Source organism: Condylura cristata, unplaced genomic scaffold (assembly GCF_000260355.1).
Source record: "Condylura cristata isolate star-nosed mole 26May11 unplaced genomic scaffold, ConCri1.0 scaffold00019, whole genome shotgun sequence".
Lineage (NCBI taxonomy): Eukaryota > Metazoa > Chordata > Mammalia > Eulipotyphla > Talpidae > Condylura > Condylura cristata.
The window spans coordinates 7,044,508-7,056,957 of NW_004567120.1; the positions used below are offsets into that span (position 1 = coordinate 7,044,508).

Genomic DNA, 12,450 nt, shown 5'->3' on the forward strand with positions numbered 1-12,450 from the left:
GCGCCATGTGGTCACCTCCGGGGCAGGCGGGGATCGAACTCATGCTGAGGTGGCTTTAGCTTCTTAGTGCTGTGCTTTAACCCGCTGCTCCACCAGGGAGGGCCTAAATCTGTCTTTTATTGCAAAGATGTCTCAGTGAAGAATTGTTCCTCACAACTCCATTATTTATGTAATGGGAGGCTTAAATACAACACTGGGTGTAGTATGGTATTTGAGGAAAGGAATTTTTGTTGACCAGTAAACATAAAGATCTTTCTGCCGCTTTTTAAGTCCTCAATAACTATGATGTCTGGAAAGGTATAATTTACTAAATCACTACTCCATCTACCTGTGTTCAAAGTATATTCTAGTTACAATGTACGATGCTTTTTACTTTTAACAAACATCTTAAAAAATGCTTCTTTTTTTCTCTTCTAAAGCCAATGAAGGAAGCTTTGCAATCTTGTACCCCCAAGAAAGAGTCAACAACTGTGGAGATATGGACTCATTCCCAATCACAGGTATGAAAAGAAACACTTGATAATTCATCTCAGTTCTCTTTCTTTGATTTTTAAAACTGCATAAGAAATTTATTCTATTGATAAAAGCCTATCCAAGTTAATTTGAAAAAAAATTCATGAATTGCGACAACATCCCAACAGGAAAATAAAAATGTGATTTTAAAAATGCAAAATGAAAAGGTTTTATATGGAGCAATGGGGAAAGATAAGGAAAGAGGGAATTATTTCAAACTAAGGTAACCCACCCACAGGGAATAGACAAAGGTCATGTGGCAGATTATCTCATCTTCCTTTGAGGAATTACAAAGATTACCTCAGTGACACTGACGAGAAAATTCTGTACTGACCTCTTAAGAATGTATTCACGTGGGAGGTTGAAACTGCTCTAGGGTATTCCTGTTGCCTTGATAAGCTAATCACGGTGCTTCCACTTGGCCCTGCAGTTTACCTTTCAACATTGTGTTTCTCAGTATGTGTAACCTTAAGTTACTTTAGATGATTTTCTGATGAACTCTAGTGTGAAACTTTGTTAGTACATATGTTTTCTCTCAGTGTGATGTGATACTAGTAGAGTTAGTTTATCTGTAGGATCAGGTACAAGCATTTTTCAAAGTATCTTGTACATGATTGTCTATTCCACTTATGTCAATGGCTATTTCTGAGATGATGGATTAAAAAGCTTTGAGCTGATGTTCAAATTACACTTTAAAATTATAGCTTACTATTATATAGAACAATTTGTTTTAAAAGCAATTATTTTTTCAAAAATAAAATTATACGGTACTTTAAAAGAATTCTCCTTTACTTAATCAGGGCAGCTTAAAGTGTGACTAAAAATGCATTCAAATTTGCTTTACTGGCAAAAGCCCTGATTTAACTTTTTGAGGGAAGTGTGGACACCAGTGTCTAAACATTTGTATTTATTTATTATATTATGTCTTGATAATTTTCTCTTAATAAGTAAAGATCCTGAATCTGACCCCTTGGGTGTCAAATAGCCATATTTAGTCCTCTTTTCAGCTCCTTTCAAATGCCTTGTAATTTGTTTTTATAAAATATATAAATTTAGGGTCCTCCCTCGTGGCGCAGCGGGTTAAAGCACAGCACTAAGAAGCTAAAGCCACTTCAGTATTAGTTCGATTCCCGCCCCAGGAGGTGACACACATGGTGGGATAGATCACTTCTCCTGACCCACCCGCTGCTCCCCTCAGCAGTGTACTTCATCAGGCGGCCTGTTCTACTCCCCACTCTATCTTTGGTGAATCCTTTCACTGCCCCTGTACCTCTGGCCTGTACCCTAGTCCTATATGCATATATAAATAAATCTTTACATATATATATATATATATATATATATAAATTTAGAAAATGTAGATAAATGCATGTCTACAATCTATGATAGAGAAACAACAGAAATTTAATGAAAAGAGAATCACACTTGCCTGTTATTAATTTTATATAATTTTTAAAAATGTAAAGCCATCCATTATGTAATAACATCTTATAATACTTCACATAGTTAATTTATGCTCTTTGGAAGAGCTACAGAATTAATTTATGCACTGTTGGAAACAATGATTAATTAAATAAAAGGTATACTAATTCTAGCATCTGTCCAAATTCTTACAAGTTTTAAATTACACCATTCTGAATTAGTGAGTTTTTGCCAAATTTCAAGCTGATTTTCAAACTTTACACCTGTGATTCATGAAGAAAATTGGTGAGAATCTGAACTGCAAGGTGATATAATGTGCATTTGTAGCATTGATAAGTTGTCCCATGAATGATACTAGAACTTGGCCATGGTTTTTTCTGGTACATATATTTATAGAGATGTGAATCTATCCCCTAAATATATATTGCACTATAGACTAGTGGTCAGTCAGTAACTAAGAATATATTTCAGTCTCCACACCAGCAGTTTTGATGAAAACTATATATTCTAAAAATATATACCTTAAATACAAAAATTTGAACTTCCTGTCTGACATGAGGTACCATTGAAGTAAGCAGGAGTCAAATGGAATTTGACTTTGTTGTGTAACGCTATTCTATGAATAAAGGCATGTACTACCAACAATATTTTAATCTATTCAAATATTTCTGATTATATTTTACAAAATGGAGTAAAATATAATTGACTTACTAGTTTCTTAACAATTTGAGATTATCACATTTGTTTAAAAAATTTTTAGACATACACATATTTTTTATACCTTGGGTGCTTTTACTTTGATGATTTGTTGTTACCCAAGTCTTTTAAGAATGTGAGAACTTTACTTTTCACTCCTGATTGAGACTTGAATTTCAAGATTCATTGTAGAATGGTCAATTTAATTTTATAGTATTGTTAAGTATAGGATATGGGTAGGAAGTTTCTAACCTTGCTTTTTAACAAACATCACTCTTGCTTCTACAAACTTTAAAAAACATACTTATCTTGTGGATAAGTGTATATGGTTTCTTATGAAGTATCTCATCTTTAATAAGTTATTCAATATTCATTTAAGAGGATGTAAAAACAATGATCTGAAAACACAAACTACTAAAATTAGAATGCACCAGATTATTAAATTACTTCCAACCTTCCTCTTAAATATTTTAACTTTTTGATAATTTCCCCCTCAACCATTCAGATGCCAATTAATTAAAGTTCATGTTAGAGATAGTGACTGTAATGATTTATCTTTAAAAATTCAGCAAATATTAAAGAATAGCAGTTCTTAGCTGTAAAAGTCAATTTTGCAACTAATTAAGTAACCTGTATAACATAAAATCACTCAACATATTTTGAGTGAAGAATATTAAATGAAAATATCAATCTCCATATAAGAAATAGCCTTATAAATCTACTTCTTTTAGCATTTTATTAGACATTTTAGCAAAGATTTTTATACATAGCTGGGGTACATACCTTAATTTTTAAAAATTTACATGATTCTTCAATGCTACTATAAAATGAATCAAATATTCCAGAACTCCTTTGAAATATACATGAGCTAACAGAGTCATAAAAATCTGTAACTAATATCCCAGTATCTATGTTGTATTCAGGGGAAACAGCTACTCAAAAGCGGTTGTTCTCCAAAATGCTGTATCCATGTGCCAGATTTATGGTATTCTAACTTTACTGGTCATACAGTATTTTATAACGATTTGTATTTTCCCTTCTACAACAGGAAGTTCTTTCTGGTGTTAAGCTAATATAATATTCTCTTTAATTAGCACACATGTATACACTTGCATACGACAAATTTAAGATGCAGTTTATGATTCTAGAGTGAAAATAAAAAGACAATAAAACATAGGGACCATAAACACAATAAGGTTTTGAAATGAGATATTAAAATAATCAGATAACTAGAAACTTTTAGAAGTAATGAATCTATGATTATCCTAATGAAATCTTTTTTTGAAGATTTATTTATTTTTGCATATAAAAACTGGGGTGTAGGCCAAAGATGCAGAGGGTGAGAGCGTTCACCAGAAAGAGAGATGAGAGAAAAACAGGCAGATCTACTGAAATACACTGCTGAGTGGAGCAGCAGGCAAGACAGGAAAGGTCTGCTGCACCATGTGGGTCAGCTCCCTGGCCAGGGATCAAACTCATGCTGCAGTGACTGGCAATAACTTGATAATGCTGTGTCTTTAACCTCTGCACCACTAAGGAGGCCCTGAAAATCTTTCTGTAGGATGATGAAGGCTAATTACTGATGATAGAATTTAAGAATTTCCAGTTTTAAAGAACTGTCATGTAATCTTGGAATATTGACTACCAGGATCACTAGGTCAGTATACTAACAGTAAATTCACTTGCAGGAATGCTACATTAATATAATACTATAGCACAGATAAGAAACCTATAGGGGTTTGACTAATCAATTTTTATAAAGTAAAAACAATTCTCATAATGCTTTCATATTCTAGATGACAAGCAATTATTCAAACAGTAAGTCACGCAAGTTTTTTTTTTTTGTTTCTTTTTTTCCTTCTTAAATAAAAAAACATAAAAAGAAAGTTAGATGCTTAAGGTGAGGGTCAATAGTAGTGCTTCTGCTTCTCTTAAAAAGAAAAAAAAAGTAGATCTTTCAAGAAAACTGCCTTCCCTGACTATGCACAGCTGAAATACCATATATTGGACTGTATTTAAGTAGCATTTTTAAAAATTAATTTCAATATGTGCCTACTTGGAAAGACCACTTGGACATTTCTTCCTGAGTAGATTTATCTTGAGAACACATTCATTGGTGTCATGAAACTGAAAACAACCTCCAAGGTATATATATGATTAACTCCTTTTAGTTGCCATTTTCTGTCTCATGTTAGATACTGTTGATAATACTTTTAAGATACATATGTACTTAAAAAAACAACAAAAAATGTTTTTAATTTTTTAAAAATCAAAATCTGGCTTATGATAAAATGAAAGTAAAAAAAATTTTTTTTTGTGCCCTTGCTTTTGTGCTCTTCGGATAGATACACAGGAGTGGGATTGCAAGGCCACATGGTTGATACATTTTAGTCTCTTGAGTAACCTCCTTTTCCATACTCTAATTCCAAACACTAATTTGAAAGAAAACCTGCAATCCTATGTTTATTGTAGCACTACTTACAATAGTGAAGATAAGCACTATAAATGTCCCAAAACAGATGAATAAATAAGAAGATGTGATACACACACAAACACACACATATACATACAGTGGAATATTACTCAGTGATCAAAAAAGATGAACTCATGCCATTTACAGCAACATGAATGGAGCTGGAAGGGATTATTCTGAATAAAGTGAGTCAGAAGAAGAAAAATCAGTACTGGATGGTTTCACTTATATTTGTAAACTAGAGAAAATATACAAAGGATCAGACAAAGACAAACTACTATGATTCTAGCATAAATCTAAGGCATTTAGGAGGGGGAGAGAAAGAGCAGAGTAGAAAACAGTAGAGGAAAGCACAGTGGACTATGGTGGAGGACTATAGGTGCTTTGGTGGTAGAAAAATTATGATGATCAGAAATAAGGAGAGAAATTCTATATTATGAAAAATAAACAAATAAAAATCAAGTTATTGGCCCTCCCTGGTGGCGCAGCGGGTTGGAGCACAGCACTAAGAAGCTTAAGCTACTTCCGCATGAGTTCGATCCCCGCCTGCCCCGCAAGAGATCCACATGGCGTGGCAGACCTCTCCTGGCCCGCCTGCCACTCCCCTCAGGGGTGTACTTTGTCGATCTGCCTGTTCTGCTCCCCACTCTGTCTCTGGTGAATCCTCTCACCCAGTAGTACTGGGGTACTGGCCTGTATCCCAGTTCTATATGAGTCGATGGATAAATCTTTAAAAAAAATCAAGTTATTACCCTTATAACAATTTTTATTTTTTTCTTTTATATTTGCCATTTTTATATAACCAATATAACATTGGTTTACAACACTGCCACAGACTTCATAATTCATGTTTTCCTCAATGTCTAAAGCAGTTATCTTTTGATCAGAAATTCTGGATTTGTTGTTGTTGCTATGATTTCTCTATATGTTAAGATAAAGTGTATATTCTATAAATTTAACTATTATCATGGAAAGATGTGGGGTCAAAACTTTAAAAAAAAAAACTTTTGAATATTATTTTTGTATTGAAGTGTTATGTTGTAGAAGATCTAATAATATCAAACCAAATTTAGATATACTCTTTATACACCAGGCTACCTAATTTTAAAAAATCAATATGTCTTGTTGTGGTATTATATATAAATACAGGGCTTTTAACTTTAGAAATAGAAAATACTCAACATTATTCTCTGACTAAAGTCCTAAGATTCAGCCATTATCCTTGACCTTTAGTAGTGTACTTTACTTCCAATCATTAATAACTTTAATTTTTAAGTGACTGCTAAAAGCATCAGACAAGGCAATTCATACAAGAATTCATACAGTAATTCTTCCTTTTCCTCAATTTTTATAATAATTTTAATGAGGTGTCATTATTTTTATATCATTTTCTTAGTTGAGGAAACTGAGACCCAGAGAAGCTTAATGCATTGCACAGTTTGTAAATGTTATGAAGGTTTAAGCAGATAATTTGATTCTACAATCCTTGATATTTCTTCAGCCATGTACTGTCTCTCATTCTTATTTATTCTGCCTCCCATTCTTATTTATCCATAAAGAATATTTCTTTAAAGAATAAATGGTTGCAGTTTACAAATGATTCAGTTTATAGTATTTATAATACTCAGACAGATTAAGACACTAATGATAGTGTACACATTTTATGTGCTTATTTGCCATTTTGATGTCCTCTTCAGGGAAATGGTTCTTCATATATTTTGGCCACATTCTGAATTTTCTGTGCTAGATTTCTTTTATATTTTGAGAGATCTCTACAGATTGTAGTTGCTATCCCTTTGTTAGATATGTGAATTGCAACTATATTCTCCCAAACTGTACCTTGTATTTTCTTTGCCTTCACAGGGTTTTGTAAAACAAACTTTTTATTTTGATGAAATCTAGTTAATCAATTTTATCTTTTAAGGATTATGCTTTTGGTGCATAGTTTAAGAACACTTTGCCTGGCCTTAAATCCTGAAAATTTTAGTTTATGCTTATTCTCTAGGTTTTCTGTGTTCATGACTTACATATAAGTTCATGATTCTTTTCTAGTTTTATTTGTAGAACGTGAACTTCAGGTTGAGCTGTTATTTTTCCTATATATGTTCAGTTGATCCAGCAACATTTATCAAAAAGACTACCCTGATTTCATTAAATTATTTCCCCCCTTATTTGAGTGAGTCTATTTCTGTACTGCCTCTTCTATTATAGTGATACCTGGTACTGTTCCTTTGTCAGTATTCATTGCCTTGATATTACATCTATATCAGGGAGCATGATTTCCACAACTTTATTATATCTTACCTATGTATTAAAAAATACTTTGAGAATTTAGTAAGGGTTACATCTAGCTTTTATCTCTATTTGAAGAGAATTAACAGCCTTTATTGATTCTTGTAATCCAGAAACACAGTATACTTTGCCTTTTAGGTCTTCTTTGAATTTTTTCATCAGCAGTTTGTATTTTTAAATATTCAGATGTTATAAGTGTGTTGACAGTTGTATACATAAGTGTTTATTATCTTTAGAGTAATTATAGTATTCTGTTATTTTTAATTTTGGTTTACACTGCTCAGCTTGGGTATATAAAATGTATTGGTTTTTGTGTCTGTTCTATATCTGATAATATTACTAGGAAGGCATTTTTTAATCCCTTGGGATGTTTTAGGTAGGGGTCTGTTTTTTTTTTTTAAGGATGTATTTATTTACGCATACATAACTGGGGTATAGGCCAGAGGTGCAGGTGCGGGGAGAGGATTCACCAGAGACAGAGTGCGGAGTAGAACAGGCCAGCTGACAATTGCACTGCTGAGGGGAGGAGCAGGCGGGTCAGGAGAGGTCTGCCAGCCATACCTCCAGGGCGGGGATCGAACTCATGCTGAAGTGGCTTTAGCTTCTCAGTGCTGTGCTTTAATCTGATGCGCCACCAGGGAGGGCTTTAGGTAGGGGTTTTTAAATCTTTGGGATATTGTAGATAGATAGTCATGTGGTCTACAGGTAAAGATTACTATTTGATTCTTTCCAATCCTTGTGTTTGTTTTTTCACTTTTTTGATTTATTGCAGGGCTGGAAATTCCAGTATAATTACGTGCTATGTAGACTTCTTTGCCTTGTTCCTAATTATAACGGAATAGCACAAGTCTTTCTTCATTGAGTATGATATTAGGTATTGAATCATTTTATAAATGCTCCTTAACTTGTAGAGTACTCTTCTATTCTTAAGGTGATAGTATCACACGATTTTTCTCCTAGTTTGTTTATGTGGTGGATTAAATTGTTTTTCCAAGATTGAACAAGTTTTGCATACCTCTAATATTCTTGGTCATGATGTATAATTATTGTTATGTATTATAAATTTTGATTTGTTAGCATTTAGTTTAGACTATTCTATATTCATGAGAGATATTGGTCAGTAGTTTTTCTTTTTTATATTGTCCTTGCATAATTTGGTTTCAGGACAAAAAACAACCTTATAAATTAATTGAGAAGTGTTTCTCCTCTTTTTATTCCTGTAATGTAATTAGAGTGAACTCTTAAATGGTTAGCAGAATATTCTAGAATTGTAATCACATCACATTACTTCTTACCTAACAGAGCTTTCCCACCCTCATTTAACTCATATTTTGATATAGTCAGTTATTTCTAGGAAATGTGCTCACATTAAACTCTTAATATTTTAGATATGATATTTGTAGAGAAAAAGTAGGACAATCGGGGTCTACTGTTGCTCTTCTACAACTTGAAAACATTTATATTTCTAGTCAACTAGAAAGTAAGAGTGGTAACTCATCTAAGAACACATTAAGACAAAATTTTTGGAGATTTTCAGGCAGGGCTGACTGAAATTCATTGTCTGCCCTTTCGTGGCATAAAAAAAAATGAGATTATTATAATACTGAAGGAAGAAAAGTGTTGCTGCTCCACAAAGATAAATTTGACCTTCAGGCCCTCCCTGTTGGCGCGGCGGGTTAAAGCACAGCACTGAGAATCTAAAGCCACTTTCGCATGAGTTCGATTCCCGCTTTCCCTGGAGGTGACCACATGGCGTGGCAGACCTCTCCTGACCCGCCTGCTGCTCCCCTCAGCAGTGTACTTGTAGATCTGCCTGTTCTGCTCCCCACTCTGTCTCTGGTGAAGCCTCTCACCGCCCCTGAGCCTCTGACCTGTACCCCAGTTCTGTATGAACAAATAAATAAGTCTTTAAAAAAAATTTGACCTTCAACTGAAGTTAAACCAAGCTTTGTTAGAGCATTTCTAGTGAGTTACAAACACCTTACTTTGTTCCAGCTTATTGCATCAACTCTTTCCTGCGTATGTAGCCCATATTTACCTTTTTCTATCTATAAAATACCAGTTATAATATATTTTGCATCCTTCTATTCTTTGTTTGCACTAAGTTTTAGCCATGTGATAAAAGTGAATAGAATCAACAATTACATTTTCTTTAATAACTTAATATCGTGGATTCATGGTTCAACTGGTTCTTCAGAGATATATCTAAAAGAATTAAACTCAATTTTCTATTAATCTTTGTACCCTTAGTGTTGACAGCTCTCTTTCTAACAATAGATCTAATCATTTCAACATGAGCCACAATTAGAATGACTATGAGAAAGAACTCATCATCTGAGCCAAGATTCCTCTCCCATGAGCCCAAGATAGAAACCTTTGTTTCACTACTGATTTAACATGAAGGGTCATTCATTAAGACAGGTGACTCTGGAGATTTATAATATTTAAACCTCTTAATAAACTTAGCTTTTTACTTTTTGATTAAAGTCACTACATGAATAAAATTATTTTTTAAGCTGAATCTTTGTATTACATGCTTTAGGCAAACTAAATCCATATTGTGCAATTTTCTGTGATTCACTTTAGTGAAATGTTGATTTACTTGGGGCAACAAAGGATAAGTTTTTCCTCTATGTCTTTGGTACTTTTCAAAAACACTTTTATATATAGCTGTTAATAATTAACAGACAATTTCTAAGATTTTATTTTAGTAGCTGACTTGATCTAAGTAGGTTGTAAATCCTTCCTTGCTTATCAGTGTTATCATGTTTTATACAGTGTACAGTTAAAATAATAATGAAGGTGATAATTGATAGATACTATTGAGAGCTTACTTCATGACACTGTGTTAAGTGTTTTAGCCTAGTATCTCATTATCCCTCACAGAAATAATATTGTATAGTTATTATTTATTGGTGTTTGACATAAGACAAAATACAGCACCAACTAGTGATAAACAATTTACTCAAGGTCACACAGTTAAGTGGGAGAACTGAGCTTTGAACCAGGGAGTCTACTTTTAGCACATCTGCTCTTAATTACTATAATTGTCACATAGTGGATGTTCAATAAATATTTATTGAGTAATAAGATTCAATAGTTAAAGCTTCAAATAGCCTCACAATTTTCTCATTCTTCTAAAATCCCCAATGATAAATAGCCAAATAAACATTAAAATGCCCCGAATGTAGAACTATGCTGAGAATAAACTCAGTTAGAGAGATAAATGGAACTTTATTCTGTTTTATGTTTACTTGGAAGATGAAAACAGCATCAATATGGTAAATTGAATATAGAAATTAAAATCTGCATGATAGTTTCACAAAATAGTAAATATATACATATGCTTAAAATATTTCAGATACTTTAAGAAACCAGTACTGGGGAAATGTCTGAGGCAGATACAACTCCAGTGGAGTGAAATACCTTTTAAAATAAAATTTAGACTTTAGCTCATGAATATTTTTTTTTTAAAGATTTATTTATTTATTCATACAGAACTGGGGCACAGGCCAGAGATGCGGAGGGTGAGAGGATTCACCAGAGACAGAGTGGGGAGCAGAACAGGCAGATCGACGAAGTACACTGCTGAGGGGAGCAGCGGGCGGGTCAGGAGAGGTCTGCCACGCCATGTGGTCACCTCCGGGGCAGGCGGGAATCGAACTCATGCGGAAGCGGCTTTAGATTCTCAGTGCTGTGCTTTAACCCGCTGTGCCACCAGGGAGGGCCAGCTCATGAATATTTAATGAAAGTTTTTGATAACTGAAGACTTCATGGATCACTCAAGAAGAGTGATTTTATTGCATATTATTGAATTGTGGCAGCAGTATAGCTAGTGAAGTTGAGCTGTGGTAAATATTAAGTCATGACTTTAATTAATGTTCATATTATATATGTGTTAAAGTCATAGTTAACTGATTAAAAATTATTCTCTGGGGGTATAAAATTATACAAAGATAACTCCAATAATGATAAAAATGCTGCCAAACTAATTTGATATTACACCAATTGTAATTATCTACACAATTTTCTCTGTCCTCATATAAAGGCTATAATATTTGTAAGGGAAAAAATGACGATATCTTTAGTAATTAGTCTGGTGAACGAATTATGATTGAGTTAGAAATAAAATAGGAAACAAAAATTTATGCTAAGCTATAATTTACTAGTTTTGCCACAATAGGTAATTATTTTTACCCTGATAGCGAACTAGATTATAGATCCTTCATCTTTACTCCATACATATGATGCTATTTTTACATATGAGTAATTTGAATTAACCAGATGGAAACTGTGCAGAGAATTACAACGATTGAATTGGAAAATTGTTCAATTATGCAATTTGATAATTTGCCAACATAATAGAAATTAAGCGGTTACTCCCAGCTCCAAATTAAGGAGTTCCCATGCTATTTGCATATGAGAAAACACTGAATTTTCTAATAATTAACATAAATCTAATTCCATTTTTGACAGAAAATTAACTTAAAGATATCCAATAAGTAAATACAAATGCAATTGCCTGATTCTCTCAATCCTACCCCTTTGGGACTGGTGCTGAAATTTTGAAGCCCACTGAGAGCATGCATCATCTAGAATATCAGATCTGGAGCCATAAAGAGAAGGTACCACAGGCATGAGCCAGGCCCTTTCCCAGTAATAACTGGATCCCAAATTCATCAACGCAAGATGTTATCTTCAAATCTACAAAAGATGAGGAAGGCATTGCTAGAAAAATAGCAATAGTTAAAAAAAAATCTCTATGTTACTGCTAAAGATACTTTATAAAAGAATAAGGAAAAAAACTGGAGGCACAGGGGTTAAAGACAGCACTCTCAAGCCATTGGGAACCACTGAAGCACTAGTTCAATAGCAGGCCAGCCAAGGCGCTAACACACATGGCACAGCAGACCTCTCCTGTCTCACCCGCTACACACCTCAGCAGTGTACTTCATACATCTGCCTGTTCTGCTCCCCACTGTCTCTGGTGTATCCTCTCAACACCCCCACCTCTGGCCTGTACCCAGTTCTTGTATGCACAAATCATTTTTTAA

General features: G+C 33.7%; 1 protein-coding gene across 1 annotated transcript in view; it reads left to right on the forward strand.

The window, feature by feature from the left end:
* PCDH11X (protocadherin 11 X-linked) overlaps positions 1-12,450 on the forward strand; it is a 199,529-nt gene that overhangs the window by 62,624 nt on the left and 124,455 nt on the right. Inside the window, 1 exon segment of the mRNA XM_004685886.2 lies at positions 420-500. Within this exon segment, the coding sequence (XP_004685943.2) occupies positions 420-500 (81 nt within the window).